General features: G+C 47.7%; 1 protein-coding gene across 1 annotated transcript; it reads left to right on the top strand.

The window, feature by feature from the left end:
- The first annotated feature begins 9,934 nt into the window (after positions 1-9,934).
- Positions 9,935-15,410, top strand: CST7 (cystatin F). Its single transcript, XM_068414757.1, has 4 exons — positions 9,935-10,010; positions 14,161-14,333; positions 14,741-14,857; positions 15,333-15,410. The coding sequence occupies exons 1-4, from the start codon at positions 9,935-9,937 to the stop codon at positions 15,408-15,410; spliced, it is 444 nt and encodes a 147-aa protein (XP_068270858.1).
- Positions 15,411-25,075: the final 9,665 nt, after the last annotated feature.

Genomic DNA, 25,075 nt, shown 5'->3' with positions numbered 1-25,075 from the left:
GAATCATGAGACAACACTCATTCAGCGCCTCAAAGCTGGCTGACAGTCCCCTCATCACTTATCTTCAGTGCCAGAAGCCACAGACTCACAGCCATGACATTACCCTGACCCTGAGTTCCCTCTGGGCAGTGTAAGTCCCACTTGCTGTCCACCTGTCTCCTCTGTTAGCTGAGTGCTGCTGGCACAAGCATGGTGAGAAAGAGATGGGGACCAAAGCCCTGGCATAACGTTGAGAGAAACTGCTGACTGGTAGAAGCATCCCATGGCTGTTGGCCCCATCTCCTCTGGCTCCTTAGCACACCAAGGTGGAGATGCTGGGTTGCCCAGCAGCAGGGAGAAGAGCAACCTCTCTGAGCATCCAGGGGATTTTTATCACACTTCAGTGTTCACTTGAAATTCTCCAGCTCTTTCCTTCTCATACAGAAACTCTGCATAGCTTCAATCTCATTTTGCCTCATTGTGTTACTCATCCTGGTGATGGGTCTTCTCAGGCAGCTTGTGACAAAGTAATTATGTTCTGCAGTAAAAAGCTGGTTTTGACAGAGAAAGCCGCTCACTGATCTCTGCTGAAACTCTCTAAGCCTGACATCCCACTGTCTTAGAAAGGTCAGCAGTCTGGAGAAAGATATGGGAAGACCTGATCACCACAGCTGCTTAGGAGGTTGGAGAGGGTGAGCTTCAAGGAGGTCTGTTCCCTTCCTGCAGCTTTGCTCCCACTGCCAGAGATGGCTCCTCACTTTTTAGCACCTTTCACCCTCAGACACAGCCCAGCAAAGCCAATTTGAAGGACCAGAGGGCAACACCCCTACCACTGACACACAGGTTCCCACCATATTGGTCTTGTACAGAAGAGACATCCTTGACCCAGAGCAGGGGCTCTGATCATGAGCCTGGGAGGAAGTGTCAGAGCTTGGCTGCACCCAGGGCACATAGTGCAAAATGAGGTGCCACTAGATGTGCTGGGAAACTGAGACAGCCCCAGAGGGAGATCAAAGTTAATACACATCTTTACCCCTTCCACATGGGCTGCTCTTTCTCCACCAGCCTGCACACAGCACATGTTATTACAGCTCCCTTAAGCACTGCGGCAGTCCCGTTTAAAGGCGGCACAATCCAAAGCACTCTGGTTTTCTTTGATTTTATATTTCTGGTGGAAAACAGAAAAAAAAAAAAACATCTAAGGTACCTGAAAGAGCTCATTTTACAGGAGTGTATTTTGGCATTGCAAAAAACATTTTCCACAGAAAATTCCCAACCTGTCTCTCCAGCATGGCTAAATTCACTCTGCCATTCTACAACAGCGAGCAGCACTTGCTCCTTGCAAGAAAAGTGCAGAAATCCCATGGGACCCAGAGATGGGGTAACCAAGCATCACGTTGTTCCCTGACCACTACTGCTCATCTCACATGGTGCCCTGAAGCATGGAGGCCAGTGTCATTTCTGGATTCTTTTATAAAACTTAAGCACAGCTATTCCTTCCTTGTTAACTACCTGGTTTTCTTCACAGGCAGGAACGAAGCAGGTACCGTTCCTAACTGTCATCCCAGGTGAAGCTGTTTTTGAGAACTCCCTTTTGTCTGCAGACAAGGGCCTTGAAGCTTTAGCTTAGTGCCAATGATCAAAAACTTCCTCAAACTCTTCTCCATCTCCTGCTTCTATAGGCAGTGGACGGCAGAGGCTGTATCAGCAGCCCCACAACACTCTTTCCCAGGGAAAGATGTTAATGTTTATTCCCATATGCCCCCCCACCCCCAGACTCTCCAAACACCAGTTTGAGTGCAAAACCAACAGTTTTGCTATATAAGTGAGCCACATTTTTTTCTTTTTTTTTTTTTTTTCTCAAGGCAGATTTCTCTCCATTACGGCTCTGTTGTGTTGTAAGGACAATCTTTCCTCTGTTAATCTGATTATCCGCTGTTAAAGGGAAAGAAGCTGAATGCAGGAAAATGCATGTGCTGCCTTTCGGGGGAGTGGAAGGGCAGGGATGCGAATTGCTCTGAAACAGCTCTTGTTGCATTCAGGAAAGATAATTAATCCCTGATTGATTCTTAACTTTACTTGCTATAGGACTGGCTTAACCACATTTTTCAGTGATGGATTTCAGTAGATAGCACTTGCTTTATGGGTTTTAGGTGGCACTGTGGCTTTTCTGCCTCTGCCCAAACTGCAGGGAGATGCAGAGCAGCTGGCAAGGGAGAGGGTCTTCATTTGCTGCCGTGAGCCTGGGCACCCACATGTACCTCTCATGATGGAGGGGCAGTGCAAAGCTATCCCTCTGCCTAGGGTATCGAGGTAATGGACACTGCTCTGCTTGGTTTAAATTAGATTCAGGACACGACAATTTTCTGCTCTCCCTGGGAGAACACCTCTGACACCAGAGGTGTCACCTAGCCTGGGCAGCATTTTGCACGTGTTGGTGTTGCCACCTGCATAGGAAATCATAGCTCAGTCCCTCCTCGAAACAGTTTATGGTTCCTCCTCACGGATCTGAAGCACCAGGTGAGAGCAGGCAGTGGCTTTAAAAGGGAATGTAGCACAGCAGATCAGACTGGGGCTGTCAGATCTGAGTCTCAGCAGTGCTGAGTACCTGGGTACCTGCCAGATGGAGAGGCTCCGTGGAGTTGTGGATGGGATTTTTAAACACAGCTAGAGAGCATAGATTTGTCTTCCTTCATACTGGGAGACCTGCAGCACACGCTGCATTGCAGACACGGGCTTACGTTGCTGTGCCAATAGCCTCGCTCTTTCTTGCACTTGCTTTTTCATGATTTGTGCAAGACTGAGCCTGAGTACAGAAAACAGTGTTCATCTGAAAAGCCACCCTTGACAGTTGCCAGCCTGAGACAGCCTCTCACTGTGACCACTACTTTGGCCACCTGAAGGGCTTTTTAGCAGCTCTGACCCTCTGCAGCTCTCCCCCGTCCTTTCCCACAGGACACCATGGCAAATACTTTCAATGCATCCAGAGCCATGAGGTCAGTCAATTTTCCCCACAAAAGAGAAGTGATCATCTTATTTAAAAAGGTGCAGAGTGAGTGCAGCACATCCTGTCTTGGGTGAACCCCTCTGCCCCAAGAGCAGTCGTTCCTGCCAAGCATGTTTTTGAGTGGGGCATACGGCAGAGCACAGGGACCCTGCTTTTCAGCATCGCTTCCCAACACCCTGTCCTTAAACCAGAGCACAACACTTGCGGTTCTCTTGTCAACAGCATCTGCCCTGTCTAGAGAGAACTATTAAATATGAGGGTGAGCAGTAAGGGTGCCAGCAGATGGAAAGTGAATGCAAACAGAGCGGGGAACCAAGCAAAAGCCTGGACAAAGGACCAACCTGTCCTGAGATCCCAAAACACACTGCATTGTTTCCACAGGTCTGGTGCAGGCTGGGTGAATACACGACGGATTCATTTGCAAGACATCTGGGAAGAGAAATACCAAATCATCTGGAGCCACCCTTGCACCATACCCATAGAGGACAAGAAGGGGCTTTCAGGGCTTCTCTCAGCCACTGCCTTAACACAGGTTTGGGGGCAAGAGACAATGAATCCACATTTGTGCTTGTTTGCATTCCCATGCACATGCACCTGGATGCAAAGTCCAAGAAGACTGTGTTTCCCCTTTTTTCCAGAGTTATCCACCCCTGTTGAGATCATCTATCATTACACAACCTCCCCCTTCCACCACTGAGACAACCCCTTCCATCTTTGCGGAGGAACAGTGGCCTGCTTCCTCCGGCGTGACACGAGGGGAGGACAAGCAGCTGTCACCACCAGCTGCGAGTCTTCACACCAGTGAACTAGAGACTTGCTAACTACTTTTATTTGGCCACTGTGGTAGCTGGTGTCTAACAGGAAGAGTTCACAAGTTCATTTGGTGGGTGTTTTCCATGGACCTCTTGCTCAATAGTCCGTGGCAGGGACCTCCAGCACTACTGAAACACAAGCAATTAGCAACAAAACTAGGTGCCTAAGTCTATGGCTCTGCCCAGGCATGTTCCAATGGGATAAGAAAAACATCTATTTAACTAGGTGAGTCTCCTTCAAACAGGCCCCCGTTGGCTGTCTGAGACAGCACTTCTCCCAGTCACCTCTCAAGCCTTAATTAACTTGCTAAGAGGTTTGCAGGGGCTTGCGCCGTTGTCTGACTACACTCAGCACCATGCCAGGGGTAACAGAGTGGAGTGAGAAGCCACTGCATGTGGACAGTCATCTGAGAAAACAAGGTGCCACAAGGGCAAGAGCTAAACTGGCAGCGCTTCATCATTACTCATCTTAGGTTATGATCTTGCCAAAAGGCTCTGTCACAAAGTAGGATCTACCCAGTGCCAGGTGCTGTACAGAGTCCTGACAAGAGATGGCCATTAGCAAAACAAGCAAAATATAGAAAGGGTCAGTGGGGAAACTGAGGCAGGGGATACCTGCAGGGTCACCAACCTCTCCTGATCAGTAGCTCCCAGGGAAAATGTGGGCCCCAAGCGGGACTGAGAACAAGGTGTTTAACTGTATTTGAAATATTTCAGGGTAGCTTAGGAGAAAAATCATCCTCCCCTCCAGGCTGCGCTCCAAAAGAAGGTTCAGGGCTAAAGGGACCTTTGCTCCGGGCATCTGTATATCATGTTCCTATTAGAAATGGACGATTTCTTCTTCAGGCTTTTGCCAATTTTAAATTCAAGTAGCAAACCTTGGATGCTGCAGTGGGAACAGCACCAGGATCGCAGTGAAACGTACATCTCCTTTCTCATTGCAGTGATTGTAGAGAGCAGGCTTGCCCTGGAAGTGGACTACTTCAAATCTTCAGATGGAGAGGGAGGGGATGGGAGGTTTGTTCGTCTCAAAATGAATAGAACAGCCCCAAGGTAAAATATGGAGGGGACTTTACATAGACCCATCCCTTATAAATATCCCACAGTGCAACCTGTAGGCAATCTCTGCACAGCAGATGACAGTGCCACTGGCAGATAGACTAGATAATGCCACAGTTGTGCTCCCGCTCCCCTCAGCACAGCCATTCATTTGGGTCTCCTCTTCTCTTCTCATGTATGGTAAACAGATCATCCTCAAGTCTTCCAGTCCGCTTTCATATTTGATTGAAATTTATCAGTTCAAAAGTTATTGCTGGTAGAAAAACAGATGCAACTGCATGAGCCTTGATCCCTTTGAAAAATTAGAGCAACTTCTGCAATGGAGGCACAGGTGGGGTGTTGGTGAGCTACAGAGCACCTAGCAAAAGAGGCAAGGGAGCTTAAGGAGACAAATTCCCCAGGTGAGGCCAACCCACCAGTGTCAAAGCCCAATTTATCCTCTACGTCCTATTGCTGCCAAAGGTACAAAACCCATAATCCTGACTGTGACCACCACTGCTGACTTAATCCTACAAAGGGACATGTGCTCTGAACCATTTTCAGCCCTTGTACCTCACCAAACTTGTTCAGCCACAAGCCTGCTCAGAAGGGTATCAGTATCCTGTGGCTTGCCCAGGTGACCCCATACTGAAAGGCTGCTGCTATATGAGCTGCATGGTTTTCCACCTACAAAAGATGGGCTGGTGAGGTGTTCCTGCTATAGGAAGGCAGAGGAGCAGCTGGGTCCTCACCTGAATTCTTTATCCTGGTCCTTTGTTCTTGGACTGTCTTTTCTCTGCACCTCAACATACTTCAGCATCTGCAAAGTACAGGTCTCCAGTGTGGAAGAAGATATCATGCCCACCTCTTTCACCTTTAAGGCGTAAAGTCTGCTGTTGCCACTCTGCCAAAGTAACACACATTTCCCCATGTAATAGTCTACCAAAAGCTGAAATGTGGTGATTTCTCTCTGCCAGCTGAGAGCCAGAAAAGCATCCTCCTGCTCAGATCCTTCATGAAAGCAGAGCCAACTAAATTATCTGCCCTGGGGATTAGATGAAGGCCTAGAAAATGTAAAAAAGATTCCAGAAAAAAAAAACCAACTATTGACACTGGTAAATGTGTCTTAATTAAAATTTTTGAAAGCCCAATTCAAACACACTCCGGTCATCCTCCAAGCCTCTGCGAAAGTTAATGACGTTAAGTTTTCTTACAGTCCCCCATTGATCTATGAAGTGCAAAGAGGGAGTGAGAACTGAAAATGAAATATTGTGGGTGTAGAGCTAGAATGCTGATTGCATTTACAGGAGTGTAATTCCAACACAACGCCTTGCAGACACCACTATCATTATTTCAGGAAGCCATGGTGGCAACTACTGGGTTGTGCTGTGTGGCCAAAGGTCTGCCTTGAATGACAGAAGCAAAAAGTGATGTTGAAAAAGTCCACCTCACGCACCAAATGTCATGAAAATCAAACTTCAGGTACTGTGGTTTTGCTTCTTCAATAAGAAAGGAGATAATTACATCTTTGATTTATGGATAATAAAAGTTGTGGGGCTTTTATTTTAATCAAAAAAATCCCTGCAGAGTTGCACACTGTTTCTAAGCCTCTAATAACCCAGCCCAACAGTGACAGAATGAACAGACTCTGCAAACTCCCTTGCAGAAAAGAAAGCGGACTTGGTCTCCCACAATTTTCAACAAACATCCCCTACTCACAGAAAGACAAACAGGAGGGTTCTTCAGGCATGCACGTCTTTTAAGGTCTATTTAACCCAGCTTAATGCAGAAAGATCACAAGCTTGATTTAGACTGGGCCAGGGCTAGCTATTTGCTTAAAGCAAATGCTCTGTTTACCCTGGCATAATCAGCAAGACTTTCCTTGCCCGCATACTCTCATCCTTTCCCTGTTCAGGATTTCTGTTCACACAGGAACAGCCACATAGTGGGAAATTTAAAGAGTGGAGACCACCCCATGGAGTGCCCCACATGCCCTATGCTGGTCTGGAGGAGGTGGTCTACACTTGCATTCCAGGGAAAGTGAGTGAAATTCCCATCAGTGATCCTGAGGGAGCTTCAACGAGAAGAGGATCTGCCTCATTTTCCTGGGTTTGATGTCAAATGAAACATGACACTGCTCCACTCCTCCTGCAGACGGATTTGGGGCACAGAGCAATGTCCCAGGAGATGGCACCTGGTTGGAATGAGACATGGCAAAGGGACAACAGTCCCAGTCTCCAGTCACAGTTCCTCCACAGCACAAAAATTCCCGAAGAAAAATAACAAGTATTTGCATATTGTGGGCTTGGAGGAGTTTACTAGTGTTTGTCAGTTATCGGGGAGTGGGAGTTCTTCGGTGGGGTTATTGGTGTTGTTTTTTTGAGTTTTTTTTACATAATAGTACCTAGCACTATTAATATTACTGCTCTTTAGTGAGCACTCTGTAACTTCCTAGGAGAAAAGAACTGGAGAAACTTCCTCAACAGAATTATAAAAGAGTCATTAGAAAAAGGAAAAGCTTATTTGAAAGAGCTGTAAATGAGCAATTTTATGGAAAGAAGGGGAGAGGGAAAAAGGCAGGGAAAATATGCCTTCTGCAGACACACGCTGCTTTCTTTCAGTCACTGTCTGGTTTTATAAACCTTGTTAACAGTGAAACAGTGCTCTTAAGCAAAGAGCAGGTCCTGAACTCCCCAGGACAAAGTCTGTGGCAGCACAGATGCCACCACAGCAGGACAGCAGAAGGAAGAAGCAGCCAGGTTTGCATCAGACCACGGGCGCGGGTGCCCTGACAGCCAGAGCACACACTCTGTGCTGGGGCACCAACCATCATACACCCAAGAGCTGATCTGTCAAAGCTCCAGGCAACCTCCTAGGCAAGAAGAGAGCCCAGGGCACTGATGGTTTTGGATGAGGCTGAAACAGGGCCACTACCCCTGGGGCCTGTCCCTAGTCCACTGGGGACAACTCTGCTCTGTGTGAGGTTTGCACTTGCCTTTGGCTTCTGTGCAGAGGAAGGTGCTCCGCACGAGGGCACCCCAATCTCCCCAGCACTCAGGTCACAGGTAATGCAGGAGTAGCCACTCGAGATGCTCCGTGGGTGCCTGGACCAGGCAAGCTTGTGCTCTGGCACAGTGAATTACCTTCTGGTGCCCTCTAGTGCCAACAGCTAAGTAAGGTGGCCTTGCACAGGAGGGCTGTGGGTGCTGGAGTTGCGTCTCACCACCCTCTCTGCCTTTGTTAGTCATCGTCCCCACTCACACCAAACCCTCTCAAAGGGCTGCTAGTGGTGTCCCAAAGCACTCCTTTTAAGCAAGGAAAGAATCTATGCTCTAGAAAGATCCCCTCTAATCCCTGAGCAGACCCTCACACTGGGTCCCTTTCTACTCAAATCAAAAGGCTGTGGCTGTGAGCTTACCAGGAAGCAAAGAGAGCAGGGGTGGAGGTCCTGCAGGAAGCCTGAACCCCTTTCTGGGGCATCATGGGGCAAGTTGACCAACAGGCTCTTGCAACACACGGATGTGCTGGAATCCAGTGACGAGGGTCCCCAACCACCCCCTCTCTTGCCTGTTGCAGGACTCAACTATAGGCTTACAAAGACACTCCCCCAGAGTCTCTCAGTGAGGTAGAACTACAAAGTGCAGTTCTTGAGGAGAAAGGGAGGGCTGAAGATACCTGATTCAGCCACGCAGAGGAGTGAGTCCCTATCTGTGCCACACTTGAAGGACAGATCACTGTGTGAGCTCAAAAAAAAAAGGGGGGGGGGGGAGGAACTGAATACAGCCCCTCTCGTTCGCTCTCAACGTTTTCCACAGGCTTTGGGCTGATTCAGAAGCTCTACGCAAGTAGGACTGATGATAAATGTGACTCACCATACTTGCCCCATTCCTTCTTGGTGGAATGTTTCAACAGAGGGTTTACCTAACCCCTTCCTACAAGGAAACACTATTATTTTCCTCCAGCTTCTTATGCGCCACCCACACTGGCCTACATTAGGACTTTCCTTCAGGCAATAAGATGTCTTTGCTCAGAAAGGAGCACAGTTCATTGCTGGGGCAAGTGAAAGGCAAGCACCATCTTCCTGCTCACCTGAAACAAATGCACACACACAGAGTCCACCACATCCAGCCCTTCAGTGAGACATCAGTTCATCTCCCAGTCTCTTGAATCTGGCAGCTGGTGATTTCAGGTGCACCACAAGGTCTGGCAACCAACTCCTTTCCCCAGACTTGTAAGCTCCTCAGCATGGACCAACACTGCCTGGAGATGACCTCTCTGGAAACCAAACACTGACCCTGGGGAATCCAACCCCAGAGCTGAAAACCTCTGCAAGCCACAGAGCACCAAACTACCCCTCCCCTCGTGTTTCTCTTGCCCTCTGGAGAGCACCTAGAGAAAAACCTCACCTCCTCTGAGCCTCACGCAGCCCTTTCCTGTTACCAAAACACCTTTTGTAAACGTGGGGCTCAGCATTCTCTTCTGCCACCAAAACCAAAATCCTCTTCCTACTGGCTGTGCTCCACACAGCCCCCTCTGGTAGATACCCCTAAAACTTCCTTGTCTCCCTCACCCAAACCTCACATCTCCATGTCAGCGGAAGCAAGACACTGGGCCCATCTTTGTCAGGCTTCTCCCCACACAGACACCCATACACAAGTCAGGAACTACATCCCCAGGGCTCACTGCCCATTTCTTAGGGATTAAGTTTCCCCATGAATCTTAAAGCACATGCCTGTTACTCTCCTCACCCCCACACCACTTCCCAGTGTTACATCACATATATCTACCCATGCTTCTGCACAACCCCTGAGGATCACGAACCAAAAGTCCCTGTCTGATGCAGGACTGGTGCTGCTGTCACCAAGCCAGAGTTTTGTGGTGGTGCTTTGAGGTGTGTGGTCAGCAGCAGGAGACAAAGTCTGCATCAGAGCTGCAATGATTCAGGGGGTTTTAGGGTGATTTTTTCTTCCCTCCCAGCCAATAAGAGCACTCGAAAAGGCACATCTTCCCATGCAGGAAGCAGGGCGAGTCACTCCTCCTGGTGGCAGGCACCGAGTCGCTCCTCTCGGTGGCAGGCTCCTCTTCAGAAGTGGTGGAGATGGCAGTGAACTTCACCTGCAGCTTGGCCACACTCTGCTGTTTCGCACTCTGGGGCTTCACCAGAACTTCAGATGGTAAGAGTGGAAAATAATTTCCGTTTTCTTTGTGCTTTAGGTTCTGTGAGTGCTGCTTTCTAATGCACTGGTGAATAACAACCCTTCTCCAACTGCTGCCCATGCTGGCTCAGCACTGCAGGGTTCAGACTGCAGCTGAAAATCCAACTGCTTAAAAGACTTTTTCCCCTTGTAGTGAACCATGTTATCCAGGGACATCATCTAAGGATTTTAAAGTCAGCTTTTAGTTTTAACTTATTTGTCAGTGTTTAAACTCCGCATGACCTTGATTATTAAATCTAAAGACTGTGAGTAACAATTTGACTGCTAAGTACAGATGCGCACTTGAGTGCCGATTAGCTGACTTTAACGAAACATTACTCCATATCGTTTCTTTCTTTGCTGAGCAAGGAAACTCTTGATTGCAGCTGGCCTTAAATCTTTAGAATGGGAGCTGCAGACAGGAGTATTTTCTCTCTGAAGGTTTTAGCTCTGCTTCAGTTTTACTTTGGCTCCCATACACAGAAAGTACTAATGCACTCAGGGATGGCATTTGGTTAGCCAGTAGTAGCTTTTTGTTTCGGCTGTGGTTTCCTTTGGGGGTTGCAGAGGCATGCAGGAACTCTGCTGCGTCTTAAATGTAAAGATAAAGCCTAGCCTTACTCCTAGTAATGGGGAGGAGGTTTTGAAAGCACCCTATGGAAAAAAACACACAACCTGTTGCAATCTGTCTATTTGCTTCACTGCAGGCTGGGGGAGAGCATCTACAGGATTGCTCTCTTATACTGCAGGAATAGGGCCCCCAAATTATTCCTCAATGAGGAAAGCACAAGAAAGGGCCTCTTAATACAACATTTAACTCGTCTCTGCAAGAACAGCCCTCTCTTGCTTAATAACGGGCAGTTGCCTGTTAACTCAGAGCAAGAAAACAGTCTACCCTACCACCATGTGGCAGAAGTAGGAGGGCCAGATTTTTCCGCTCTCTCTTCACATTTCCAAATCCAGAAGCAAGGATGGGGTCTGAAATACAAATGCTCTGGACATAACTATCTCCCTGTGGAGAAGTAAGAGCTGTTTTCCCAGGTCGTGAGATCACATTATCTGGGCCTCTAAGCGTTACAGAAAATCAGAACTACAGGCACCTCACACCAGGGCATATCTGGACTTTGGAAATACTGTTGTGGAAACTACTCCAAATGGCAAAAGAGATTTCAGACTATTGTGTACTCCATGCAGTGACCACCTTGAATGAGAACCAAAGCACATCAAGAAAAACAAATGCTAGCTTTGAGGTATCTGGGTCACCAGAGGAAAACAGGGGGGTAAAGTTATCCCACAAGGGCTCAGTAGATTTTATACCCACTTTGCTCTGGTGTGAGTTGTTCTCAACACCAAGTTGCAATGGGTGAAGGAGGAGAAATGCCCAGTACCCCTTGGTGAAAGCCAGGGCAAAGATATATTAGCCTACCATCTGCCTACAACACATGGTGTATTACCAGCCTGCTACCTGCCTGCAACACACGGTACAGCTTGCAAGACTGTGAGTCCACCTCTCCAGATGCTGCATTTCATTGCTACATGTGACACTGCTGGATCTACCAGGCACTGGAGTCAGGAACTTTTGAGTAACACATTTCATAGTTTTCTTCCCATACACACAGTTTTGACTTCAGCCAGCCCCACTCACCCTGCCACCCCATGCCTAAAAAAAAGACATCACCATGACTCAAGATGTGTTGAGGGCTATTAAGTTGAAAAGGGACCTTGTGCTAAGATTTAAAAAGACTGTGGTTATCCCTTCCTACTACAAGGGACAGTATCTGCTGTCAACACTTCCACCACTGCCACATCTGACTTTTCAACAGGCATAACAGCATAGATTCAAGCAAGGTCCTGGAGGGCAGCCAGAAGAGCCCAAGCCAGTGACCTGCTCTCAGCCTGGCAGCCTGTCTCAGTTGCTAGGTGAGCTCAGGAAAAAGCTCCTTCCTGTAAGCTATTGAGTTGGTATTGATGGCACAGGGAAAAGCACTGCCTCCCTGAGGAAGAGGACAGCTGGCCTTATGAGCAAGGCCCAAACCAAGGCCCTGCTCTGCCCCAAGCTTCCTTTCTGACTTCAGGCAGGTCCTGCATGGCCCTCTTGAACCACCTGTGGGTCCCACCACCTTAAACCCCAGGCAGAGACCCTGTTCAGGACAAGAGGACACGCAGATGCTCTGGAAAGTCTTACTCATGAGCCGAGCACTGGATAAGATGTGCTGCCTGCGAAATACCTTGAGTTCTAGGCTGCACGGTCATGAGTTTCTGTGACTCTTGAATCTCACCCTTGCTGCAGTGGGAAAATGGCATCCCATAGAGAAGTGGATTCCAGGCTGCTGTTAGGTGAAAAAACACAGAATCACAGAATCAACCAGGTTGGAAGAGACCTCAGGGATCATCGAGTCCAACCGTTGCCCTTACACCACCCTGTCAACTAGACCATGGCACTAAGTGCCATGTCCAGTCTTTTCTTAAACACATCCAGAGATGGTGACTCCACCACCTCCCTGGGCAGCCCATTCCAATGTCTAATAACACTGCCAGGCTGCCCAGCACTGGCTGCACACCCAGTCCCAACACAGATCAGAGACATGGGACAGGAAAGCTTGTCACCTTCACACCAGACACAAAGCCACTTGCAGAACATCTGCTCCTCTCAGACACATGGCCTGGCTCTCTCAGCTCCCCACCTGCAAGAAAATATGGGGGTCATTAAGGTAGCTGGGGTACCAGCCCAGAAGAGACGTGAATTTGGACATCCTTATGTTGAGAAGAGATGTGGAACTGAGTCTCTCCTTCGCAGGTCAACACTTCAATCCCTGAACAGTGTTACAAGGGGGTGCAGCCATTACCACCTGCGGGGGAGGATGTGATAGCGTAACTAGGACATACGTCAGCAACCTGAAAGCTGAATGATAGCATGTAATGGTGGGGGTTTGGGTTTTTAAAATAGACTCTGGGTCACCAGGTTGCCCCTCTCTTTTCCACTCTGGTTTCTCAGTACAAACTGGCTTAAATACAGAGTCTATGCTCTGTGCTTGGCTGTTAGTGAGAGATCTAGCTGTGGAAAAAAAAAAAAAGCTAGATGTGATAAAAAGCTTGACTTTCACAGCAAATGTAGTACAAGCTCTGTGTGCCCATTTGTGTGCACACACAGGCTCACTGCCTACACACATGCACCGTGAACTCCAAGGGCCACCTCCTGCACTGGCAGGTCTTGGCATCAGCAGTGGCTGCACAGCAACTTGCACAGGCTGAGGATGTTTTCCTCCTGTTTGTATTTCAGAAGGAGGAAAATGGAGGGGAAGGCAAATGTAAAAGGGGAGGAAATAATGACATCAACTGTAAGCTTCGAGCTTCTTTTAAATTATTGAAAAAAGAAACAGAGCATGGGGAAAATTAGCTACACAAACAAGTAAGAATACACAGTAATAAGGGCTGTGTGGAAAGAACTACTCAAACTTGAAAGCTCATGGGTTCCTCAACCCCCCAATCTCCATTTCCTACACACCTTGCTCCTCTCCTTCATGGCTGTGATAAGATGGTCCAGGCCCTTCCCTGCCCAGCTGCAGAACATGGACACCCTCTCCTGTGTCAGCATGTAGAGGGAGGGTACCTTCCCCTCACCTAAATCCCCCTAAAATGAAAACCTCAAGATGCTATCAAATGATTAAGGCGGGGTGGGAAAGACTTGTATCTGCAAGTTAAACTTGGCATGCCAAATAAGAGCAGCAGGACTCTGCCAGCCAGTGTTTGATATGTTATCAAAATTATACTGTACTCTGAGCAACATAGTTGCAGATCTAGTTTCATAACTAGATTCAAAGTTGGGCCTTCTATGAGCCAGGAGTCATACCAGAGACATTCTAAATAATATTCATGATACCTTGGCTAAGTCAGTTTGAGCTCTGCTACCACTTCTAGCAGTGTCTTCTTATGTCACTTCATTCCACAGGATTGTTTCACCATTTCAAACATATAAAGGAAAATTACTTTGTAATGGATGTGAGCAGAGTCCTTCTGAAGCACAAGTGCATTGGACAAGTAAGAAGGTTTAGCATTGGTTAGGCGGGCTGAAGCTCCCACCGTTTCAGGCACCTGATGTGTTTTGCACTCATGTTTTGTGTTGTTTCAGCTACATATGTACCACCACCTCATTCGACCACAAAACCTGGCTTCCCTGTCCCAATGAACACCGACAACCCTGGTGTTCGCCAGGCAGCTCGCTTTGGGGTTTACAGATACAACAACAGTTCCAATGACCTCTTTCTGTTTAAGGAATCACAAATAAACAAAGCCATGGTACAGGTAAGATGAGTCCAGACTTCTAGTGGTCCTCCAAACCATTTACCAATTGACCCTCCTACACAGCACCCAAGACATGTCCAGTCTTTTCTTAAACACATCCAGAGATGGTGACTCCACCACCTCCCTGGGCAGCCCATTCCAATGTCTAATAACCCTTTCTGAAAAGAAATTCTTCCTAATGTCCAACCTGAACCTCCCCTGGCGAAGCTTGAGGCTGTGTCCCTCTAACCCATTCAACTGCTCCACAGGTGGGCTCTGCCCCGCCCCCCCCCTCCCCCCCCCAGTAAATCAACACAAAACATTTCAATCCACAACACTACACACAGATGTAACACTTAATACTTAGCCAAAATGTTGGCATCCCTTTCCCCTGCCCTTACTTTAAAGGACAAAACTACTTTCTCTAGATTGTCAGAGGGCTGAAATACATGCTACACGTGGAAATTGGACGCACCATGTGTGAGAAGAGGGAGCACTCCAGCCTGGACAGCTGTCACTTCCAAAGGAAAAAAAACCTGCAACAGGTATGTGTCCAATTCCTTTGGGGTACCCAGTAATTACAGGTGATTCCTGGCCATGTCTAGCTGTATAGTCACCTTCAGACCAGCTCTGCCATGTCCTCACAGATGTACAAGCCTCCTCTGTGCAGAGGCAGCTGGGGTGAGGCAGGGTTATCAGCATAGTACCTCTCATGCACCCAGGGCCAGCTCCCATCTGCAAGGAGTTGAACCAGATGCAGCCATCTAGCCCATATTCCTAGATAAATGAGTGCAATTGTGCAGAAATAGAGTAGGTGCTAAACAGAGAGACTTCCTGGGCAGGGGAAGTCCTTACACGGGCTTTCCCACCAAGGTACGATTACTTAACAAGCAGTAGTTTTCCCAGGATAAAGGGAGCAGACAAAAAGATGCTGTTCTCTCCTGCCCCATCGTGGCCCACAATGCTGAGACCAACCAGCAGCCATCTGAACTTCATCACCAATTCCCCTTTTATTTGCAGATGCTGAGATGCTATTTTGAGGTCTGGATAACACCTTGGTTACATAAAGCATATGTCCCCGTTGCTCTCTGTCACTGACTCACCTTCCCCCATGGGAGCCTGACTAACAGGGGATCTACCACCGTGACTTTTTCCTTGCCTGGACTGTTGAGGTCGAAACTGGAGTTGGGAATGGCTGTACATAATAGCCACAGAGCTTTTCTCTCAAAGCACATGGTTGTTTTTCTCCCTGAGAAAGACGCTCAAAAGTGACAAAGCAAAGACCTGCCTTGACTGAATTTATTTCTATCCAGTTGTATATCTGTTTTACCAAAACTAAACTGCAGATGAGAACATGTTGTCATTCATTCAGTAGAGCGCCATCCATGCTCTGGCTGAATTTCCAAGCAGAGTGAATAGACCCAGGAAGCTCTGTTGTACTTGCTTTATTCTGTGATGAATCTTCACGCAGCTATGATGTAAACAAGTCTAAACCACCACACATGTGACCACAACACTGAGGAAAGCTTTACAACAATGGGATAGTTTGTCTGTGGATACACACACACACACACACACACACAAGAAGTCTTAGAGTCTCCAGTGCTAGAGAAAAGGTTAGACATACCTGTCAGGAACATGTGAGGTAGAGTTGTTCCTTCTTCAAGACGAAAATATGGATAAGGCTTTCTTGAAACACACCCACAGCCCAGAAATGACACAATCTAACTAGTGCTTCTACTTTAATCAAAAGCTAATCTGTACTATGAAAGGGCATCATTGCAAATGCCAAGATGAATAAACCCAATCATATTCCCAAACCATATTTTTGCTGAGGTTAAACAATGTAGTTCCATTCAAGTTAATATAAAACATTCAATCTCTGGCTGACCACAGCTTATATTCAAGTTTAATAGAATGACGGTCTTCTCTAGGTGGGCATATACTATTCCTTCAGCCTTCACTCTTCGTGCATGGGCAGATTATTGCTTACAGTAGATTAAGGCCCTTATTTGGAAGGATTTGGGTAACTGCTCCCTTAAAACAGCAATAAAGTCTGGGCCCATGTTCAGTAATATATAGACCAGCACTTACAAATGGATAGGGCCCTGACCTAAGCTATGTAGAACACTTTATTTTCACAAACACCCCCTTACCTCCTGATAGTTGTTGCCTTTCTGCAGCAATATTGCAACTCCTATTAGCAGTGACACCCACACTTTCAGCCTTAATAACAACCATTCAGTCAAGAAAGGCCAGTGAAGGGCTCCAGGCCAAGGTCCAGGGATCTTAAGACAGATGGATCTACTAACAGCATAGCTGAGGTCTCTGCTCCAAGTAATCTCAAAGAAAACCTTTGCAGGCTGGGCAAGTCTCAAGCTCTGCTTCAGAAACATCATTTGTGATGAGCACGTGGCCCAGCAGCAGTTCAAATTCAGCATCTACTGCCAGAGAGGCAACTGTGCTGCATCTTATCTTTGGGGGCAGCAGTCTCTTAGCTGGAAAAAAAAAAAAAAAAGAAGTGCTCAAAATAAAGCTCCAGAAGGGTCATGGATGGATGTAGTGTGTGCTACATTCATTCATCACACAAGCCACCATTGACAGCCTGATGCCAAAGACAAGGAAAGAGAAAGGCAACTATGGTGGCTCGAGTTACAGAATCACAGAATGTTAGGGATTGGAAGGGACCTCGAAAGATCATCTAGTCCCATCCCCCTGCCGGAGCAGGATTACCTAGATCATATCACACAGGAACGCGTTCAGGCGGGTTTTGAATGTCTCCAGAGAAGGAGACTCCACAACCTCTCTGGGCAGCCTGTTCCAGTGTTCGCTCACCCTCACCATAAAGAAGTTTCTCCTCATATTTATGTGGAACCTCCTGTGTTCCAGCTTGCACCCATTGCCCCTTGTCCTGTCAAGGGATGTCACTGAGAAGAGTCTGGCTCCATCCTCATGACACGTGCCCTTTACATATTTATAAACATTAATGAGGTCACCCCTCAGTCTCCTCTTCTCTAAGCTAAAGAGACCCAGCTCCCTCAGCCTCTCCTCATAAGGGAGATGTTCCACCCCCTTAATCATTCTTTGTGGCTCTGCACTGGACTCTCTCTAGCAGTTCCCTGTCCTTCTTGAACTGAGGGGCCCAGAACTAGACATAATATTCCAGATGCGGCCTCACCAGGGCAGAGTAGAGGGGGAGGAGAACCTCTCTTGACCTACTAACCACACCCCTTCTAATACACCCCAGGATGCCATTGGCCTTCTTGGTCACAAGGGCACACTGCTGGCTCATGGTCATCCTGCTGTCCACTAGGACCCCCAGGTCCCTTTCCCCTACGCTGGACTCCAACAGGTCTGTCCCCAACTTGTACTCATACGTGGGGTTCTTCTTGCCCAGATGCAGGACTCTACACTTGCCCTTGTTATATTTCATTAAGTTTCTCCCTGCCCAACTCTCCAGCCTGTCCAGGTCTCTCTGAATGGCTGCGCAGCCTTCCGGTGCGTCAGCCACTCCTCCCAGTTTTGTGTCATCAGCGAACTTGCTGACAGTGCACTCTATTCCCTCATCCAAGTCATTAATGAATATATTGGATAGTACTGGTCCCAGTACCGACCCTTGAGGGACTCCGCTAGACACAGACCTCCAACTGGACTCAGTCCCATTGACCACCACTCTCTGGCTTCTTTCCTTCAGCCAGTTCACAATCTACCTCACTACCCGATCATCCAGACCACACTCCCTCAGTTTAGCTGCGAGGATGCTGTGGGAGACTGTGTCAAACGCTTTACTGAAATCAAGATAGACCACATCCACAGCTTTACCATCATCTATCCACCGGGTTACGTCCTCATAAAAGGCTATCAAGTTGGTTGAGCATGACTTCCCCTTGGTGAAGCCATGCTGAGTGCCCCTAATGATCCCCCTATCCTTGATGTGTCTAGAGACAGCACCAAGGACAAGTTGTTCCACCACCTTTCCGAGGATGGAGGTGAGGCTGACCGGTCTATAGTTACCCGGGTCCTCCTTCTTGCCCTTTTTGAAGACTGGAGTGACATTCGCTTTCCTCCAGTCCTCAGGCACCTCTCCCGTTCCCCACGACTTAGTAAAGATGATGGAGAGTGGCCTAGCAATGACTTCCGTCAGCTCCCTCAGCACCCGCGGGTGCATCCCATCAGGGCCCATGGATTTATGGACGTCCAGATTGCTTAATTGGTCCCTGACCCAGCCCTCATCAACCAAGACAGATTCCTCCTCTATCCTGACTTCCTCTGGGGCCTCAGGGGTCCGGGGCTCCTCACGACAGCCTCCAGCAATATAGACAGAGGCAAAGAAGGCATTCAGTAACTCCGCCTTCTTTTTATCCTCTGTCTCCAGGGCCCCCACCTCACTCATCAGTGGGCCCACATTGCCTCTAGTGTTGGCTTTACCTGCAATGTATTTGAAGAAGCCCTTTCTGTTGTCCTTGACCTCTCTTGCAAGGTTTAATTCCAAGGAGGCCTTAGCTTTCCTAGTTGCCTCCCTACATCCTCTGACAACAGACTTATATTCCTCCCAAGTGGCCGGCCCCTCGTTCCATGATCTGTACACCCTCTTCTTCCACTTGAGTTTGCCCAGCAGTTCCCTGTTTAACCATGCAGGTCTCCTGGTACCCTTCCTTGACTTCCTACCTGCTGGGATGCTCTGATCTTGAGCTCGGAAGAAGCAGTTCTTGAATGCTAACCAACTATCTTGGGCTCCCTTACCTTCTAGTACCCTGTCCCATGGGATTTCCCCTAGCAATTGCTTGAAAAGGCCAAAGTTGGCCCTACTGAAGTCCAGGGTTGTGATTTTGGTAGCTATTCTGTTCCTGCCACATGAGATCCTGAACTCTACCATCTCATGGTCACTACAACCAAGGCTGCCCTCAACCTTCACTGCTTAAACCGGACCCTCCTTGTTAGTGAGGATCAGATCCAGCAGCGCTCCTCTCCTAGTTGGCTCATCCACCGTTTGCATCAGAAAGTTATCATCAATGCACTGGAGGAACCTCCTGGACTGAGGATGGCTGGCTGAGTAGGCCTCCCAGCAAATATCAGGGTAGTTGAAATCCCCCATGACAACCAGGGCCCTGTAATTGAGAGACTGCTCTCAGCTGCCTGTAGAAGGCCTCATCACCCTCCTCATCCTGATCCGGTGGCCTGTAATAGACACCCACAACAGTATCACCCCTGCCAGCCTGCCCCTTAATTCGCACCCACAAACTCTCAACTCGCTCCTGATCCGCCCCTGGACAGAACTCAATACATTCTAGCTGCTCACTCACATAAAGAGCAACTCCACCACCTCTCCTTAGTGGCCTGTCTTTCCTGAACAGGACATAGCCATTCATGACCATATTCCAGTCATGCGAGGCGTCCCACCAAGTCTCTGTAATTGCCACTAGATCATAGCCCCCCGACCGAACACGGATTTCCAACTCCTCCTGTTTATTCCCCATGCTGCGTGCATTGGTGTACAGGCATTTCAGGGAGCAAGCTGAGCACACCGATTTCACCCCAGGGGGATGGGAGGCCTCCTGGTCTACCTCAACACTAGAGCGTTGCCCCAGTGGTGCAAGCCCAGCTACTACCCCATCCCCCTTCGAATCTAGTTTAAAGCTCTCCGAATGAGCCCTGCTAATTCCCGTCCCAGGAGTTGTCCACAAAGCAGGAAAGACAAGCCACAGCTAAGTTTGTAAGAGGGCAAAAGTAGCAAGGAGGAGCTGCTCTCCGAATCTCAAAGGGGTTAGTAATGGTCTCAATGCCTCTTCCACTTCAGCTGGGTGCTTCACACAATGCCAAGGGCTTCCAACCAGGCTGTCAGCTCCAGACAGCCTGGGCCCAAAACAGGTCAGACAGATCCACGTTTCTTCCTGCAGCCAGCTGGACAGCCCTGGTGCTCAGTAACAGATGTTATCAGCCTTTCCACACGCCACAGTGGAGGTGAGAGGCAGCACACAATCAGCTTAGGTCTGTGCAGAGATTCGTGCAGGCAGTAAGCACCACAGAACAGTCTCCCACGTGTGACCCTTCAAGCCTCTGGCATAAAGGGCTTCATCTCAGTCTCCTCATCGAGTCAATTCCCCATTTGTCAAAGAAACAAAAGTTGAAGCCAGGTGAACCTGGCATCATGCAGGCTGACAAACCCAACATGCTCTTGCTGCTCCCTCAAGTAAAATGCAGCAAGATCGCTTGGACCTCTCTACCCAAACAGGCTTGTTTGGAAGCATGTTTTACATAAAGCTATTGCCAGCAATTACTACAACACAGATCTCATTGCAACCAACACAGTGGGAAAGGAGACAAGCACCTTCTGAGAAAGACAGATTAGCCTTATGCTTACAGCTGCAGCAAACTGTTTACTGTAATGTTACAATAAGAAAGGCACACTGGAACAGCAGCATCCGTCAAATCCCCAGGTAGATAACAGAGTTATCGTGAGCACCAAAGAAAGGGGAAGAGCTAAAGTCAACTGAGCTCTTTGTACCACTCCAGAGCACTTCACTCAGGAACCATTTGGGCAATTAAAGAGTCTTGCATCAGGAGGACACTGCTAGCACTGACCTAAAGAACTGCAGCTAAGTACCATTTAATTACAGTGATGTGCAGCAGTCAAAAAGCCAATGTCTCTCCATCTTTGCTAGAATTTACAACAAGGTTAACTGTTCGTCAGTTCAGTCCAGGGAGTTCATACCCCTGCAGAGACTGCTGAGGCTCTGACATCTATTCCAGGCTACAAAAGCAATTAAACAAAAATAAATATTTCTAGTAAAGATTTAGGGCATAAGGAGAGAAGGGAAAGTTGTTCCTGCCAGTCCCAGATGCTGGAGAAAAAGGAACAATCATAGCAGTGACATTAAAAGCTCCTGTGACAACCAAAGCCGCTGCTTCAGAGGTAAGGGTTCACACAGGAGTGCTACAAACAAGCCGAAGGAGCAGCTTCCTTCAGCTTCAGATCTCTCTCCAGTATGCTGGAAGCACTGGGTTTGGTGCATGACATACTTTCTTGGCTCATCTGCTTATGAGGATACTTAGCCTAATCTGAACAAGAGTTTCCTAACAGTCTGCCATGTAGAGGTACTGGCTGCACACTGAGAAGACCTCCATGCACACACTGCTTACTCAAACCAAGCTAGCCTGAGTTTCACCAGAGCCTCACAGTGCCCAGTGATCCTCAGATGGAGATCTGCATTTGCTCAAAAGCTTTGCTATGCAAATATTTCCTCTCACACTCTGGCTTTTTAAATTGCATAGGAAACAAACTGCCTGCCACCAAAATATAAAGCACTGCTGACTGGCAGACTTCCCACTTTGCATTCTCTTCACATCAACAGCTTCACATTAAGGATCTGGAAGGCCTTTCTATACCAGTTGTACCTGATCTCTCAACCTGACTAACATCCAGGACCCACATACAGTTGAGGGAGTCATGCATGCAGGTGCACAGAGCCAAGACAAGGTTTAACTGGCAGCAGCTAGATAAGGAGACACAACTTCTGCTGGCCGAGAGGAAAAACTTGTATATAGCTAACTACAATCACTAAATACTAAATTTTTCAGTTGCTACCTCAAACAAAGCAGCAAAAATTAACTGCCCCATGTGCTTTATTCTTTTACAGCCCTGTTTTCTAAGCAAGCTAGATGAGAAGGTCCAAGTGTGAGCATCACCAGATCTCTGTTGTGATCACTGAGCAGACAGACCCAGAAGCTTAGGAGGTCATTATCTCATCTGTAAAGGTTACTGCCACAAAGCAGACTCAGATTTAAAGGAATCGGATTCACACTAAGGCTTTGCAATCACTTTCATCAGCTGTTTACACTGAGATACCAACCTTTGCATAAAAGTGTCAGGCATACATGAGTTATCTTCCAGCAGCTCTACTATAGGAGAAGTTTGCTCCAGGAAAGGGACAGGGCAGTTAGCTGTGGAACAGCGTTTTAAATAGCTTCAGCAAAATCTTCTTGATAATTATGTCCTGCAGAAGCATCTGTTCCACCAACAAGGCAAAACAACATTACCTTTAAAATGCACAGCTGTGGTGTACTCCAGCTCAGTTTCTTTTCCTTAGACTGTTTTACTGCAGGACTTTACGCTAAAGCAAAGATTTCCCCAAGCCCTTCAGGAGACAGGGCACTGTTCTCCCACACCCCACAGCCTGTCCCAAAAGAAGCTTGGGTAAGACACAGGAAGCACCCTCCGGCTCCTCTGGGAGTTGTAAAGAGAGGGTTTCCTTCCTTCTTAGGAAACCACAGCCCCTTTCTTCTGCTACCAGAAAACAACGTTGCCCTGACAAGATCTTTGGATACTGCTGCAAATGCTCCTGCTTCTTCCAGTGGGGTGATGTGTCCACACTAGAGAAAAGCCAGCCTCAGAGCTGCAAAGGTGTCATGTTCCTGCACTGATACCATCAAGAGAGAAGACATAGCTGTTTTTTTTCCAGGCCTGACTTGTTCCAGCTTTCCCGGTTGCTCAAGGCAGATGTGTCACCATCCATCTGGAACTTAACATGCCATTGACTCACACTTCTGTGGAAGTGCAACAAGCCCATAAAAGCAGTCTTCACATGAGCACCAAGAGGAGTTTATGCCAGTTTGCTTCAGGTTTGCTTCCCACTCTACTTCAGGTTGAGCTCTAACTCGCAAGGCCAAGCACAGCACTATAAAACCTTGCAGACAAGTTTCAGGTCACTATCAAAACACAGGAGAGACAACCAGATCAACTCCCTCTGAGGAAAAGACTGACCAATATTCATGCCCATAAAGCTGCAGCTAAAATGGAATGTTAAGGTTCTTATGACAAACACAACACCAATGGCCTGGTTAAGCAGCCTGTCACCATGCAAAGTTTGTTGCTTAGAATGATATTAACCTACCTGTGCCACCTACCACAGTTACATTTGGTGCTTTACAAACTTCAGTGACCTTTATTTTTTTAAGGAAACTGCTGACTGACTGGACCTGTACCCAGTGAACTCTCTCTATTTGTAGAGTCTGGCAGACAGGCTTTATTCATTCTCAGAAATTAAAATTGAGAACAACTGCACACTCTGTCCAAGGGCTTAACCTTTAGAAAAACTCATTTAGACTGACAGCTATTCAGCTACTTTCCAACAACACACAGACAAGAAAAATGAAAAATTTCTATTGCCAGGGGTGGACACAATGACAGGCAGGGCAAGACATCAGAAACTTAATGAAGACTTTGATGGGCCCAAATGCCTGCTTGCCTCTGAACCCTACTCCCAGAATTCACCTCCTGCCCTCAGTGCAGAGCCTGCCTTTTGTCTGCCTGGAGTTATTTCTAATGTGGCTGTAGCTACAGGCCCACTCTACACATCTGGAGAGGTCCAGCCAGCAAAGAACCCGCACCACCAGCCGGAAAGGAGAAGTGGTAACAGAACTCCTATGAGACACCAGGGCCAAAGAACCCTGTGCCCAAGGCATCAGCTCAGCTTCCTCCATGCTACAGCACTAGGCTTCACCACTGACTTGCTGGATTTTATAGGCACATTGCTCCCCATAGGAAGACTCTTGTGCAGACAGCTCCAATATCTTATCTTCATGGTGTCCAGCCTCCTTTCCTGACTGTAGCACTTGGCAGAACAAGCCTCTCTGCTACCACAGGATTAAGAGCAGAGCTCAGAAGGCAACAGCCCCAGTGAATAAGGGCATTAGCTATATTCAGGTTAAGGGAAGCCGCTTCTGGGCTTCAGTTCTGCCATGATTAACCATTTCTAGTCTTCTTGCACCTGCCTCTGAGATACTGATGCCTGGCCACTGTCTGACAGTTTGGACTACATCGCTCAAAAGTCACATCAGACAAAGCCACACTCTGTTAGATACCTCTCTTATTTGGCACTCTCTTTTCCCCTTCCCCAAGAAAAGCAAGTTATTCACATGACCTCTGGGTCTGCTGTACTTGCTACAGAGCTCAGAGAACTTAAAAAAGACTCAAGAACTTTTTGGTACGGCCACAGGATCATCAGTGTACTAAGTTAGTCTACAACAGTAGCCAGGAAGAAGTGAGGGGGTAGAAGAGTATAAAAAGAATCAGAACCAAAAAACTCCCAAGAGGCAACTCTTCATACATCTTACCCCTCTTGAGCATCAGCAGCACTACAACTTATTTTCTTTCCCACTTCATAACTTCAGGGACAGTGTCTTAAAAGGGAATTAGTCACATAAAAGCCCTCACATTTGGCATGCCAAAACAGCAGAGGTCTATTTCACTACAAAAGACAGCACAAGTTATTCAGTTAGATACTTTGGCAAATGAATCACTAGAGGTAACTATGCAACAACAGGCAAAGCTGTGCTTCCCCTAAGGCTAGAGAAGCACCTACATGAAACAAGCCCCACAACAGACTTGCTTTTACAACCCCAATTTAAGAAACCATCAAGTTCAACATTCATATCTCACCAGAATGGGACAAAGAGCTGCAAGGGCAGGCAGAGCAATGCTAACCAGATGCTGTTTAAACAGCCTGCCCTGTGCTGGGTTTTCCCAGAAAGAGACATTGCAACTGTGTCCCATTCTCAGCCCTTCCTCAGGGCTCCTGCAGCAACAAGTCTGTCCCCACCCCAGGCAGATCACACCTCTCCAGTCTTTCAAACCTATCACAGTATCACTCCATCTCTGTTCACAAACTATTAAGATAGGGCTTAGCTGGACCAAAGGTCAGAGCCTGCAGAAACTCATCTATTAGGCTTTTTTTTTTTTTTTGCCTCTTAGCTGACCTCCCTCT

Source organism: Nyctibius grandis, chromosome 1, assembly GCF_013368605.1.
Source record: "Nyctibius grandis isolate bNycGra1 chromosome 1, bNycGra1.pri, whole genome shotgun sequence".
Taxonomy (NCBI): Eukaryota; Metazoa; Chordata; class Aves; order Nyctibiiformes; family Nyctibiidae; genus Nyctibius; species Nyctibius grandis.
This window is presented reverse-complemented; position numbering and strand designations above follow the sequence as displayed.

Excerpts from the sequence above, each read along its gene's own strand:
- CST7 (XM_068414757.1), top strand. The coding sequence starts at position 9,935 with ATGGCAGTGAACTTCACCTGCAGCTTGGCCACACTCTGCTGTTTCGCA. Across the intron at positions 14,334-14,740 it reads TAAACAAAGCCATGGTACAG|ATTGTCAGAGGGCTGAAATA; the intron begins GTAAGATGAGTC and ends TACTTTCTCTAG. Across the intron at positions 14,858-15,332 it reads GGAAAAAAAACCTGCAACAG|ATGCTGAGATGCTATTTTGA; the intron begins GTATGTGTCCAA and ends TTTTATTTGCAG.